Raw genomic sequence first — 15,617 nt, forward strand, 5'->3', positions numbered from 1 at the left:
TAAAGATGGAAATATGCAACTGATACGTTATTTTATTTTCATGCTCACGAGTCCCATTAATGCATTTCAGACATGTGAGCACAGAAGTTATCAGTGAACTCTTAACTGAATGGGCAATTTGGTGAATGCAGCAGAATAGTACAGTTGTCAGGGGCAAAAGCTGAAAATTATATGTGTGAGTCCAAGAGCCAGCCCTTTTTGCTTGATAAATATTGTGTTTTGCTCTGGCTAAACTAGATTAACAGCTTAGCTGTAGGAGAATGAAATCATGCTTTAATCACTGCATCATCTCTTAAAGCATGTGCAGTTTAACGTGTGGCAAAGAGGCAAAACAATAGCACGGTGATGGTAACACTGCTGCCTCACCAACATGTGGACTTGATTGAATATTATCTCAAGTGACTCCATGAACAGACATGATTCAGATTTCCTGAAGGTCAGCAGCACAGAGCTGTTAAAAGAGCAAACCATTATGGTCTTCTGATGTCAGCCCTCTGTGTTCACCTTTGATTCCCTTTCCCTACCACGTTTAAGCTGCAGAGGAGGATGTGGCTGACTCCAGCAGCAAAGGTGAAGCCCAGGATAAGAGTGGGTCTCATGTAATGTGAATTTGTTTAACTCGGTGAACTGCAGTGGTGATATTTTTAGGAGTAGTTAAGTGTAACAGGAATATAATGAAGATAGGCTTATTTAGTCTTTAGAGTAGCCACGACTCAAATCTTGTGGGGCTTTCTAAATCAAGCTCAGTGGCTTAAGCTATATCTGGAAAAATTCTGTGCAGCAAGTGGTGAAGTCAGCAGAGCTAAGATCTGTAATAAGCACTATTGAAATGGTCTCAGCAACAGGAGAGAGGGCAGCTTTCTCCAAGGTGCTTATTTAGTGCAGGGTGAAAAAAGCAGAAATGCTGTGCAAATAATGTTCCTAAATATGTTTTATTTTCAGGTGTGTGGATTTCACTTGTTAAAAAAAAAACAACAAAAAACAACCAAATAATTTCAAATAGAAATTATGCTCTCTTGTTTGGGCTGAAGAAGTCGTACCTGGAGTACATTAGGTGATGTGTGAGGGTGCTCAGGCACTGGAGTGGGTTGTCCAGAGAAGCTGTGGCTGCCCCATCCCTGGAAGTGGCCAAGGCCAGGCTGGATGGAGATCCAAGGTTCAACCTGGCCTAGTGGAAGGTGTCCCTTCCCATGGCAGGGGGTTGGGATGAGATGGGCTTTAAGGTGCCTTCTAGCTCAAATCATTCCATGATTCTGTGTGGAGGGTGCTCTGTATGTTGGATTCATGCTTGTTACATGTGTAATTGTAATGGGATGTTTAAAAAAGCCAGGCCTCCAATACACTGAGAAACACAAATGTGAGCTGATTTCAGAGGAGAAAAAATTTTTGGCCAGAGGTATTATTATTATTATTATTATTATTATTACATGTTTCTGTGCTCACTATTCCAATGAGTAAGGACTGCAAGTCCATTTAAACTATTTGAGATTAAAATTAGAACTGTTGTTCTCCTGTTTCTGGGTGCATGCTGAGTGCTTCAGAAGAGTCAATGCCCCGTTACAGTATAACTTAGTAAAATATTATAGTCATTTACACTACACTGGGATTTTACACCCTATTACTGCTCTGAATTATCTGTCATTAGCCCTCATTAAAGGCAGATTTGGTTAGATGGACAATTGTCTATTGCAATTTGATTGCAAATATGTTGTTAGGCTTTCAAATGAATATTTAAAGTGGACCATTGCACAGTTTCCCTACAAATTCTTTCTTTTTTTATCTTGTCCTTCCTCTCCCTCCATCTTTTAAGGAGCTTCCACCCAGAATTCCAATGCAGTGGAACCAGAAAAGCAAGTTGACAGCACGGTGAAAATGGCTGGAGTTATAGCTGGTCTCCTGATGTTTGTGATTATCCTCTTGGGAGCAATGCTTACCATCAAGAGAAGGTGAGTTTCTGCTTTGCTTCCATCTTGAGCCTCCTGGCTTCTTCCAAAAGAAGAATAAATAAAGAGAAAACATTCTTTATGTGTGACAGAGGGCAGCAGTTAATGCCTGTTTACACAACACTGACACTAAGGGTTGTAGGCCCAGAAGAAATGCCAGTTCTGGGAGATCCAGCAGCAAAAGAATGGTTTTTACTGCAAAGAGATAGTGATAATTAATTGATAATTAATGTGAAGGGGTAAGTCACAAAGTAGCATGGTGAAGTGCAAAGGGATAAAAGGAGGACTTCTCCTAACAGGAAAGGCTGAGAGAGTGGGCATTGTTCAGTCTGGGGAAGAGAAGCTTTGGAGCGAGCCAGTTGTGGCCTTGCAGTACTTGAAGGGAGCCTACAAGAAAGATGGAGAGAGACAATTTACAAGGGCCTGGAGTGCCAGGACAGGGGGGAATGGCTTCAAGCTGCCAGAGAGGAGCTAATATCAGATATTAGGAAGAAATTAGGAATAAATTAGGATATTAGGATATTAAGAAGAAAGTCTTCCCTGTGAGAGAGCTGAGGCCTTGGCAGATTGCCCAGAGAATCTGTGGCTGCCTCATCCCAACCATTTTCCAACACTTGGTCCTTCTGATGTCACGACTGCTACGACATAAGTTGTTATCTCACAGATAACACAGACAAACCCCCGAGCAAAATTACTTGTAATGCAGAACGAGTTCTGGAGGTTGGAGACTGAGGATCCATTTGCTCTGTGTGGAAGTTCCCAGTCTCCTGCTGAGCTGAGCTGGCCCCTGAGACAGTGCACAGGACCTTCAGCTGAACTTGCTTTCAGTTCAGCAAAAACTGAACTGGTCCCTGAAGCAGCAATGTTTGGTGAATTTGGGTGTGATGTCCCACGGGCAGAACTTTGCTCTATCTGGTTTTGCCATAGGCTCTGGAAACCTGGGCAATTTTCTTCAAAGTTAACATTAGAAAGGAAGTGAGTGGGACTATTAGAAATCTAAATTCTCCCTTTTTTTTTCCCTCGAGCTGGAAAATTACAGTTTCCCCTGTGTTGTTTCCACAGCCCCTCCCAGGGCAGACAAGCAAAATCCCTGCAGTCTGTATCTCTCTTTGTTTGCTGCAATTTGCAAGGATACCTGCCGGAAAACACACTGAAATAAGGAATAAACTGGCTCATTGACTTGAAAATCTTTTCCCATTTAGAAGCTGTGAGTGCAAGAGGAGCTTTGGGAGGCTGTAGCGCACCTCCAGCACCTCCAGAGCTGCTGATCACATCACTTCTGGCTCCCTTGGATGGGAACCACCAGCCACATCCAAGTGAGGCTTAGAGCTACATATGGACAAGTGTTCCCTGAAGATGAACTTCAGCCTGTCAGGCTCATTTCCTTTGTAAACCAGTGCGGGTTGGGACCAGCTTTTATAAAAGGAGAAGCTGATTTGGACCACAAATTCATTGGAACTTCTGGAGGAGCAGAGCTGAAAGCTTGAGCTCTTCTGAGAGACCACTTTAACAGCAAAGTTCTCTTTCCAGTTTGCAAACAGAAGCGTTCAGAGCTTAAGCTCTTGCATTCCATGTTTGCATTAGCCTCACTCTTTAAAAAGAGTTCCCTTCCCAGTGCACCAAGGCCTCGGTGTACAAACAGTGTAGCCTTGCAAGGCAACAATTCAGAAAAATAATTTAATGAGTTTAACTTGAGACACTTTCTTCAAATGGAGCCGGAAAATATCCCAGTGACATTTGTCCATTGTCCAGGGCATCACAGCTCACTGGGAGCAGGCACAGTGGTGGATTTCCCAGATGAAGCATTTTGTTAACCAGTGCAGAGAGCAAAGGGAGGAGAGGGATTAGAAGAGAAGGAAGACATTGGTCTGAGATGAGCATTGGGATCATCAGGAGCCTCTTTTTGTTCCTGTGAGAGTCACCAAGCAGGCTGCTTGGAACCTTTCAGACACAGGGCATGAGCAAGTGGTGCCCAGTCGCTCACAGTTTCAGCAGAACAAATTGCAAAAATTCCAGGAACTCAAAAATTTCTGTGGGCTGATAAAGTTTTAGAGGGTTTAGTGAGATACGTGAAGCTAAATTAAGCCAACCAGTGTATTTATACAGGGGAAAACTTGGATTTGACTTTATGTTTGTTTGAAAGTTTTATTTGAAACTTGAAGTTGTCTAAAGTCTGCTTAAGTTTCCATATGCGTATATCTACATCAAAATTGTGTGTGCATATAAATTTCTGTCTTAAATATGACTGTATTACAGTATTTAAAATCAAAATCATTAACAAAGTTTGTTTTCTTGGTTTTGGGAACCCACCAACTCCATGAGTTAAGTCATGGTATCATCATTACGTGTATATGACATAAAAATTGCTGCCACATAATGGAGGGAAACTTTATACAAGGACAGGTAGTGACAGGACAAGGGGGGGGGTGGCTTCAAACTGAAAGAGATTAAATTTAGATTAGATACTAGGAAGAAATTCTTCCCTGTGAGGGTGGGCAGGCCCTGGCACAGGGTGCCCAGAGATGCTGTGGCTGCCCCTGGATCCCTGGAAGTGTCCAAGGCCAGGTTGGACAGGGCTTGGAGCAGGCTGGGACAGTGGAAGGTGTCCCTGCCCATGGCAGGGGGGATTGGAATGATCCTTTAGGTCCATTCCAACACAAACCACTCTGTGATTCTATGATAATTTAGCCCGTTAATTTAGAGGTGGTTATCAGTGCCCACATGAGTGTATGTGCCCACAAAAGGCAGAACCACATTCTTTCATTAATAGATATGTATCTTGAAATATCTCATTTTTATTGTATGAAAATGTTTTTAATTCTCTAAGGAGCTTTTTGTTTTTTCCTTAATATTAGTTAAAGACATTTGTGTAATAGAGAATATAGAATCATTTAGTAGAAACAAAATGAAGCAAGAAAAATAAGATATTTTTCAGGAGAAAACACCCTTTGACTTTGCCCCTCCCCAGAGGGTTTGATTTTGGTCAGTTCTGATTTCATCTGAGCAGTTTTAATTCTGGTGTAATCATGACTTGTATTTCCCTGGAGTGAAGAATGTGACACCTCTCAGGCTGGTGTGTTTGAGCAGACAAAGCCTCCACTGACCCCTTTAAATAGAAGACTGAATAAATAGGATCGGACAGCCTGTCATGGGTGCACCGTAAATAAGTTCTTTAAACTGCTGTCGGTAGCAAAAAAGGAGATTTGGGGCTATGTAGGGTCTAGGATTACTTCCTCCTATGAAAATTTAGCTCCTTATTCTGGATTAGGATTTAGGTTTTTACCTTAAACTAATTAAATAAAACCCCAAAGCCTCTTGGGCAGAACATACTGTAGGATAGATATTAGGAATAGGATAGAATTAGGAAAAGGGATATTTGCATATTTAGTGACCCATGTCCCTCGTGTGTCCCTGTTTCAGGACAGGCAGGGGTTTGGGTTGTGTTGTACAATCTAGGACCAGGTCATCTTTTTACTGAACCATAACTCAGACCAGTTTTCACAATAAGCTTTGAAATATTCTGTAGTAAGTCCTTATTCCAGGCTGCGTGTTTTGGGAGAATTTGAGCCAAAATGGACTGTCCAATTCCAGAACATCATCCTCCTTTTGTTTGTCTTCCTGTATTCTCTGTCCTTATGGAGCAAACCTTTCTGAGCTTTCCTCTGCAGCCTGGAGGGATGTGCAGCTTTTTAACGAGGGCCAAGAGTCTGGTGGGATGCCAGATGTGTGCAGCCCAGGCAGGAGAGCAGCAGAAAGAGCAGCAAGGTGCTCAAGGGAACAGCTGCAGTCAATAGTGCTGTGTGAGCCCTGGCCTCTGAGAGCTTCATTTAGTTTTGGGGATTTCAGGGGTTCAGCTGTGTGGGCTCTCATTTTCTGCATCTTGGTCATGTTTCCCTTTGTTTAGAGGCTCAGTGGAACTTGGATTTTCACAGGGAAGCTCCGTGGCAAACACTGCACCTTAACTGGTGCATTGCTCGGGCCTGTAGAACTTCTGCTTTCAGGAGATAATAGCATTTAGTTAAAATGCATCCAGGTGTATCTTGGAATCAGTGCTATTCAAATAACTCAGCATCAGGAATCTGGCCAAAATATCAGGTTTAGAGCAAAGGCCATCATCAGGAACACCATGAAACTTCAGTTTAATCCTCATGAGCTGTTCTTTACCCCGTGTGTGCACAGCAGAGAGGGTGACTGAGCACAGAGTGACTGCACTGAACCTGGTTTCCATGTGTGCTTATGGAAGTTGTGTTCAGAGCAACCATAAAACTGAACACTTGAAAGCTGCATTTGTATTTCTAAGTGATTCCTAATCTTCCTAGTGTCTTCAAGGATGGGATTTTAAAGCTATGCAATAGGTTGATGTTTGGGTTTCACTGTTTTTCCCTGTCTTGCCCGCTGCTGCTGCTCTTGTGGCTCCTTGTGGCTGGTGGTAAATCTGTAATACCCTGGGCTAGGTCTGTTGTGAACCAGTCTTTTCAGAGAAGCCCCTTTCCAGTTATAAAAGGGAAAACATCACCTCTTAAGCTACAACTGATTGCCAAGGCTCAGTTTGTGGTGCTGCTCAAAATGTTGTGAAATGAATTGTTGAGAAACTGTGGTAGAAAGTGCTTAATCACAGTGATGCAGAAAGCTAATGCATGCCCCCAGTGCTCAGCTATAAATATGGAGTGATGCTTGAATTGTTAATGAACTATTTGCATTTTAGAGTTTGATGAAGCTTGATTTATCATTAGACAATTTGCTCATTGTCTAAATATTCCAAAATTGTGGCGTTCTTACATTGTCACTTCCCTATTTATTGTTATTTATATCAATAGCTCTGACATCTTTCTTTCCATTTCAAAAATATCAAAGCACTTGAGAGGCAAAATTAAGTCTCATTGCCCATGTTACTGACATGAAAAAGTGAGGGAATTAAAGGTGAGGGGATTTATTCATGGTGGCAGAAGTGACAACACAACCTTCAGTCTCCAGTTCAGTATCTGTTTATTCCTCACCGGCGTACAGCTCCTGAAAGAAGAGTAGGCAAATAGTAGCTCAGTACAGAAAACAGCTCAAATACTTTGTATCTTGAAAAAGGATCCTGGAGTTCATCTAAATCTAATTATGTGCTTTCCTCTTTTTCTCCTTTTGGATATTTTGTTCATCTGACCGGCCGTCAATATTTAGAAGAAATGCATATTCCTACTCCTATTACTTGTAAGTACTTGGCTGGGGATGAGGTTTTTAGAGCATGTTCACCCTGTGGTAATTTTATGCTTTGTTGTATTCTTTTCTATTTTTTTTTTTTTTTACCATTCCATTTATCCTTGTCCTTCCAGATGCTTGTGTTTTATTTTCTCAGTTGCACGCTGTTGTTTTCCCTGTTTTACCACTGCACCTGTAGCTGTGCCTGCAAACACATGAATGTCCACAGATATTTCAGTTATGGTTTATGGTTCTTCAAATTGGATATTTCTCTCTAGATTGGATATCAGAAAAAATTTCTTCACCAAAAGGGCTGTCCAGCACCAGAATGTGTGGCTCAGGGAAGTGCTGGAGTCACCAGTGGGCATTAAAAAGCTGTGTAGATGTGGCACTTGGGGACAGGGGTTAGAGATGGACACGGCAGTGCTGGGGGAACAGTTGGACTTGATGATCTCAGAAAGCTTTTCCAACATAAACAATTCCATGATTCTGTAAATGCTAATAGACAAATACAGAGTGTCCCCAGTGCACCTTTTTAATTGTCCATCACTCATAGCCAGACATCAGGAAATTCACACCTGAAAGTCATCGTTGGGAATTTCTCAGCCATGGATGTAAGCTTGCTAAAAATTTTAAGGTTTCTGACAACGGGGAGTTGACATTATCCCAGCAAACATCCCTGTTCCTGGAGCTGCCTGGTTCTGAGTGTTGGTTTAGATCGTTGGATAATGAAGTGGTTCAGATATTCAGATCTAAATCACCTGTCCAGTCCTAATGACAATGCTGCATAATTAAGGCAGTTGTTAAGGCACATGAAAATGCTTCACACATCGGTACTTCCAGAGCCATCTGTTGCCTAAAGACTGAGGGGCTGGAAAGCAATCAGGGCCAAGCTGTTTGTGCCATGATGATAGTTGTCTGAGGATCCGGAGGAGGAGAGGGCTGGATCAGTGACGTGAGGAAAAAGTCCTGGAGAAGTGAGCTGGATGCCTGCGCTGCCATCAGAGGGCTGGGAGGGGTGCAGAAGGCAGCTGTTGCTGCTGACGGGAACAGCTCTGCCCTCGCCAGCTTTCAGAAGCAGCCAGAGCCCTATCCCTGACATCAACCTTTTCCCAGAACCTGCCAGGCTTGTCAGGGCTCTGAAACCAAAGGGCCACATCAGCCCTGACAGCCCCTCCTGGTCTGCTGCTCCAGGAGCTGCCTCCTTTGCCCCTTCCTGCAGTTCCTCTTTGTCTCATCTTGGCCCTTTGTTCTGGGAGGTGTTCAGCAGCTCAGCAAAATGAGTGGGTTAATGTGCTGCCATTTCAAGGGAAGCTGATTTCTTTTCCATATTAGTTGCTTTCCGTCCAAAGAACAGGGCAAAGGAGGATCCCTGCGTGCCACTGCCTGCAGGGATTTTGCTTCTTCATGACCTGTCAGAAAACTATTGAAAGAGGAACATTTCCCACTTCCCAAGCATGTGAGGAGCCTTAGGACACCATCATGAGTCTTGGCTTTGCCCGGTGATGTAATTGTAAATGCAGAGTAACTCCGTTTCCTCTAGACTTCACACTGGTCCACCAAGAACTGAATGTGACTTCAAGTAGTCAGATTAAACAGGAGGTTAACTAAGTGTAAAGTAGGTGATGGTTTTAACCCAAAAGTGCTAGGAGCTAGTTGAATTTATTATTCGAACCTTTCCTCTTCTGCACATCTCTCATGTTTTACTGTTTGGTTTCCTTACAACCAGTAGCACTGTTGCCTGAGAAATTCAGTGCCAGGTTTTCCTTTATAATTCTCTTTTTCCAGTAGGCAGTATGTGGTCAGCATGTTCCCTGCTTTATTTTATTTTGAGATCTGTGTGTTTAAAGAGATGAATCAACTTCCAAGCCCTCTGTGACCCATTTTACAGCTGCACAGCATTGCTTTCAGCAGTCAGCTGAGGATTGCTCTGGCAGAGCAAGCACAGGGGTCCTTAAGGGGTCTATTTGCTGTGGGTCAGTTTGCTAGACCCTTTTTCCTCAAGGAGCAGTGCAGTGAGTCAGGAAAAATGAAGAGAGAACCCTCTGGAGGTCACCCAAGCCTGGGGTTGCAATGAGCTTCAGCAGAGGCAGAAGGAAGGGCTTTAATAAGGTTTAATGAGGCAGATGTCCACCATGCAGCACATCACACCAGGGAAAAGCCAGAGGTGCCATCAGGCAAGCTGAGTGTTCAGAGGAGCAGGTGGAGATTTGAGCTCAGCTTGCAGAAATCACAGAGCTTTTTTTCCCCAGTACCACACCCAAAATTTTCTGCAAAGAGCTCCTTCTCAGCTCTGTGCTGATGGTGTCCCAGGGACAGCTCCACAAGCTGGACCATCCTGGTAGTGGAGGCAACACATCAACAGTGACCTCACAACAAACACTTCCATCACCAGGCTCTGCATTTTGGTTCACATGGACATCGGGTCTGTTCCCTGAGCTGGGAAAACCAAGCTCAGCTGTTTTTTCCCGTGAACAACAATCAAGGTAAAAGGGATGTTCCAGCAGTGAGGAAAGAAAGCAGGAGAGTCCATGAAGGAAGGAGCACACAATGAAGTTCTACTCAGTTTCATGTTTCAAGTTTCACATTAAATAGAGCATTTCATTAGAATTGCAGATGAAGATCTGAAATTGCTAAGGACTGTGCAATTCTTAGCCAAACTTGATTCAAATTGCTCTGGACTCCTATGAGCAGAGAGGTTGGATTTAAGTTTATTTGAAATGTTGTGGAAATAACAGCAGCAATATGGTTATATACAGATTTTTTAAATAGAATTGGTTTCCATGCTGTGACCTTGCATGAATGATTTAGTCCTGAAGCAAAATTCAGTTGAATGAGTTACCACTATTGAAAAGCAGGTTCCCAAATAGATCTGCTGGCAGATCTTTAAATGTGACCATATGGACTGTATCACTTTATGTTTGGTTTCAGTTTCTGGACTTCAAAGCTGTGTTTCTTAGAGCAATTCATGTCTGCTTTCAGATAATTCCTCCCAACTCTCTGTCGTCTTCTATACAGGCATTTCTTCTTGCTAAGGACCAAAATCTCCAACCCTAACTCTTCCAAACAGTTCTGAATGATAGTTCTATTAAAGTCACAGAGACTTATGTCAGGAGTACCTGGTCTTTACAGAGACAGGCCATAGCACTGTGGTAATCTCTAGACTGCAGTTCTGCCCTCAGCCAGTCTTGTGTTCTGCTGCAATCCAGGACTGGAAAACTGCATTCTGTGAGATGGTTGAATACCTGCAGCTCTGACTGGTGAAACCAGTCAAAAATACTCACTTACAGAAGCAGCTCTTTCAGCTATTTTGGGCATACATAGTTATAGGTAAATAGTTACGGGATTCTTGTATAGCAACGCTTCATAGAAAACTTCCTACAACCTATAGGAAGGGATGAAAAAGGCCATAAAAATCTTTAATATGCTTTAAGGGGAGATGCAACCCAGGAGGCCTCAATTCCTAACTGGTAACTCATCATGCAGGGTCAACATCATACTGTGTACTTAAGTTCACCCATCAGCAAAGGCTAATTGTTTATGAGCTGAGATCCTGTGAGGAGAAAGAGATGGAATTAGGAGTTCTGTCCTGGTGCACTCCATGCATCCCTGTGCCCAGGATGGTGCCTGAACCTTTTCAAGGAGTTACTCTGTATTTACACCAACACAAATGGTGTCTGAGGTTGGGAAAGAATTGCTGCTGTCTCTCTGCACTTAAGTTTAATGGGCAGTGTAAGATACCAGCTCAGCCAGGTCTGGAAGATGCTGGTTTTACTCCCAGCTGAAGCTGTAAAAGACAGCAATTCATCCTCTTTCCAGGAGGGTTTGTATTTAGTGACAGAAACCTCTTTTGCAACAGTATTTTCAACTGCAGCAATCCATATCATGATTTTATTATTTGCTCACCAGGAAAAGAAATGGAAATGTTTTCTGTGTGTGGGTTGTTTGTTTTGGTTTGTTTCTTTCTCCTGGGCTGGGTAATGGCTGCAGAATGAAATTTAATCAAGAGCAATATGAGACCAGGGAAGAATTTCTGGAAATACAGAGATTCGTGTACATGTTACAAGCACTCAGTTTAATGTTATTTATGAGAAAAGGGCACTCAATGGCCAAGATGTTGTTTTCCTTTTCCCCTGCACTGGCCAGAGCTCCAGGGACATGATTGCAATGTAGGAAGCCCCTTCAACTCCCACTGGAATTTCACACCAATTTTAATTGTTGGGTGGTTTCATCTGGGAGTTTCTCTTCATGGGAGAGATTGTCAGAGGTTATTAAGCTAAATTTATACTTATATTTTTTGAAATAACAGAGTTTGTGCTGAATTTCTTTCCACCATCTGTGGGACATTCAAAAAGAAAAACATCCCTTTATTTTATTTATAAGCATACCTCTGTATAAACAGATTCACACTTAAATATCTCCATATATTTCCATGGATGCTGGGATCTGCCTGCACAGGTCAGCTTGCTAAATCAGGATTTTAAGAAGAAACATTCTCATTAGGTGATTTTCTCATTAGATGATGGAAAAACAGAATCGTTAATCAGTGGCTATGCCCGTCTAATGAAAGCAAATTAAAAAAAATAATATATCAAAATGCAGAAGTAAGATGAGCTGTTATTTAGAACATGTCTGTGTGGTGATTGCAAGCCTAAACTTTGCAGAGGGCAGGGTTTGTAGCTCTCTGTACCAGCAGAGACTTATACTGGATGGCTCCTACATGCACCTGGCTTGTCTAAACTTTCTCTGGTTGTAAGTAAAATTAAAAAATAAATAAAAATAAATCCTCCACGAATAGTGATTCATTTGATCAAGTGAAGCTTAGATCATATTCTCAAGAGCCTGTGCTTGTATACCCACAGTGCAAAACACTCGGGGCATCTTTTGACTTAAACCTACTTTACTTCACTTTCTCCTGTCCTGTGATGTTTGCTCTGTGGTATTGGCACTTGTTCTTTACTACACCTTTACTACACCTTTACTACACCTTTACTTCCTCTCCTCCTGCCACAACCTGCACCGAGTTTGGCTTCATCAGGGCAGGTGTTGAAAGCACAGTTAAAGCTGTCAGAGCACGGGCTGTAGGTGGGGATTTGCCCTTGCAGTGGCTCTAGGAAAGCTGCCCAGGTGCTTAGGCCAGAATTGCTTCCCAGCCCTGCTCAGGCTGCTGGCAGGTCCAGAGGGGCAGGTGAGGAAGCACAGATTCAAACTGGACCACGGGAGCAGATCCACCCAGTGTCAGTGGGACAGACACTGCACTGCTCTGAGCTCTCATTCCTCTGGCTCTGTTCACACCCCTCTAGTGACCAGCATTTCCCAGCCTGCCTGCCCCGCTGGCTTCAGAGACTCCTTCATAAAACTCTCCCCCAGTCTGAAATGAACTGCCTTTCCTAGAGCCTCCCATTCCCCAGCCCCTGCAGGCAGCGAGAACAGCTCCCCTGTGGTGTCTTTTCATGTTTGAAGACCCATCAGCCCTATTTGATTTCCTTTTCTCTAGATTAAAGACCCACATTTCCTTTGGCCTTTGCTTGTAGATCATGTTTGCCAGCATTACCTTTCGTGTCCTCCTTTGTGTGTCTGATTTGAAGAGCAGTGTTGCAGCAGAGCCCTCTCCAATCCTCAGTCAGAGCAACAGGATCACCCAGATTATAGTGCCGTGCTCTTATTTTTAAACCAGCATGAAACCATTCCTCCAAATTGGATTTGTTGTCTGCTACAGGTTTAGGGCATGGAGATCCTTTCCAGTAGATCTGCTGTTTGACCCATGCTCCCTGGTATTTGCATGGCTCATCACTGCCTGCCTTAATTTGGAGCAGATTCCATCATAAATTACATGTGTACTCCTAGGAGTTTGCCATGCACAGTTCTCTAAAAGGAATTTTATTTTTTTGGCTTTCTCAAATTGCTTATTGAAAATGAGGGCAATGTGCAATTCGTGTCTGTAGAAGGAAATTTCATGTTTAACTTACATGATCTATACCTAATGTCTAAATTACCTGTGCATGCAAATCTACCCCACAGTGTACATAATCCATCCTGGCGAAACATCTAAAATTAAATCTGTCAACATGCACGCACAGGAGTTCTCGAGGAGTGGCAGTTACAGATTTAATGTTCATGCATGTAAAATTGATAGAAAAAGTTAGAGAAGAGTTTGAAGCTGTTTATAAAAAAAAAATAATCCCTGACAGTTATCCAAACCTCCACGAAACAGGAATCTGATCCTGCAGATACTTCTAACAGAAAATATTGCTGGAGCCTCCTGATTAATGCTTGTGGCAGTAAATGGTTTGTGCTTGATACCAAGTTTGCATTCCTTGACTGTTTAAGTGGAACTCCCACAATTTTATAATATCTTTTATTATAGTGCTTCAGATTTTATGTCTAGTCTCTGACAGGAGTAGAAGTTTCAAAAATAACCAAATCAAATCTCCATCATTTTTTTCCCCCAAATTCACACTTAGTTGTGTTCACTGCCTATAGCTTTTCTCCTTGCTTTAGTGGGGCCAGCATCAACTGCCTGATTATACAGCTGGTTTCACTTTTTCACTCAACTTTGAGCATCTTTCTGTCTCATCCCTCCTCTGTGTGTGTGGTGCTTGCAGACATCATCTCTTCATTTCAAAACCCTCTCACACTGAAAAGGGTGACCCAGTAAACTCCATCCATGGACTCCTGCTTTCTTCTTGGCACACTTCCCTTACCCTTGAATGTAAACCAGCATTGAGATCATCTTCTTCACATCCTGACATTCTGTGTTCATTATATCCGACTCTTCTTCCCAATATCTGCCTGGTCCTTTATTTCCTCCCCTTTTCAGCTGGATAATGCATGATGGGGAAGTGTGTGCTCCGTGCGGGGTGTCAGGCTGTGCTGGGGACACGCTGGGCACACGGCTGGCCCGTGATTGACACTAATGCTCCCACAGCAGCTTTGTGGGGCATTGCAGTGGCTCTGTGCAGGGCAGGCTGGGCAGTGGGGACAGCAGGAGCTGTGTCACCAGCGTGGCTTGTCAGTGATTCACAGAGATCTCTTGGAGTGCCCTATTTTTGGAAACAGCATTTCTAGATAAACGCTTTTCCAATTCCAAAAGGCATTTTGATGTGCTGGGAAATAAACCTCTACCTAGCTGTGGGTTTTAAGTCACATCCCTAACATTGTGGAAAGTGCTAGTCATTTGATTTTATAATCTTTTCTATGAATTATAATGATGGTAAGGACCAAATAGGCTTAGTCCTGTGCTGCCACTCTCTCCAGATACAGAACGGCAGCAGAAAAGGAACGTTTAGAAACCGAGAGCCCCTTGATGTGTCTGGCAAGCTTAGCTCTGAAATCCTCAAAAGAGATCTGTCTTCCTTTGCCCTCTAATTTAGATGAAGAATTTCTGCATTCTTGGAACAGAGAGGGAGAAAGGTGGAAACTGATAAGACACTGTTGAAAGAAAATTGTAGCGTTTTCAGATGCAGACCTGGGTTGTGTGTGCGAGGTAGATTGAGAACTTTAAACTCATATCACCTTTTCTTTTTAGGCATTCAAGCCAGTGTTTTAGGGGCCTCTCTGTCTTCTACAGGACCAGGTAGAACTCCTTTGCATAGGGCTGTTGTAAGCAGGCCTTTGGGGACTAAGGGGCTTGGGTTTGGGGTCATTCTTTTTCCTGCCTAGGACATGCAGAAATGTTGTTGCTCATTCACTCAAAGACAAAACAAGTTTGCCAATTCCAGCTCTTTGTAGCCTGTTGGCATTTCTGAAAAGATACCAGGCAATGGGGACTTACAGATAATTACTGCCACAAATAATTTAATTTGCATTGAATGAGGAAGTCGCCCCTTTTGACTCACCATTTTCAACCATCAGGAGTGGTCGTCTGTAGTGGCTCACCCCAGCAGTCCAGAGTGCTTGTTATTAAGGACTTCTGCATTTTGGATTAGTGTTTCCCACTGAGTGATTTTAATTTCTGTTGCCAAAGAATTCACACAGGCATGCACAATTAGCGAATCATCAGGATTAAAAGAACCACATGGCAGGGTTAACACACTTCAAGACTTTTGTAGTTACCTCAGGTACCACAGCACAAAAAAATAGGGGCTCCCATGTCCGCAGCTCACGGCTCCTAAATCTGGCTGTGCCAACGCTGCTGAACACTGGAAGCAAAGCTTTTAACATCATTAACTGCCAGCTTTTTGCTTCATCACTCAAGGACTGCTCCCCTCTTTGCATCTTCATCTGCACAAGTGGATACACCGTGGGGGTTTGGGGAGATCTGAGTAAGCCCCCTGTGATGATGGACCCAATTTGAACAGCTCTGGGCTTGGATTGGAACCACTGATTTACAAATGGCTGAACCCCAACTGGCTGAGCGGATGAAGCAGATGTGTTTGTTCAAAAATTTCCAGCAAACATCCGAGTTTTCTCCATAAATTTGTGCTCTCCTGATCTAGATTATCTTGCTTTAAAATAGGCTTTTCCCACAGACATAGGCAAAGGATT

General features: G+C 43.0%; 1 protein-coding gene across 3 annotated transcripts in view; it reads left to right on the forward strand.

The window, feature by feature from the left end:
* The window catches only part of PTPRT (protein tyrosine phosphatase receptor type T), a 468,237-nt gene that overhangs the window by 390,817 nt on the left and 61,803 nt on the right, over positions 1 to 15,617 (forward strand). For 2 of the 3 annotated variants that reach the window (XM_069033796.1, XM_069033797.1), the window contains 3 exons: positions 1,811 to 1,946; positions 7,113 to 7,142; positions 14,659 to 14,706. In XM_069033796.1, the coding sequence (XP_068889897.1) occupies positions 1,811 to 1,946; positions 7,113 to 7,142; positions 14,659 to 14,706 (214 nt within the window). The remainder of the gene's footprint in view (positions 1 to 1,810; positions 1,947 to 7,112; positions 7,143 to 14,658; positions 14,707 to 15,617) is intronic. The other variant, XM_069033798.1, reaches the window with a different exon arrangement.

The sequence above is a fragment of the Aphelocoma coerulescens genome, chromosome 20 (assembly GCF_041296385.1).
Source record: "Aphelocoma coerulescens isolate FSJ_1873_10779 chromosome 20, UR_Acoe_1.0, whole genome shotgun sequence".
NCBI classification, from domain to species: Eukaryota; Metazoa; Chordata; class Aves; order Passeriformes; family Corvidae; genus Aphelocoma; species Aphelocoma coerulescens.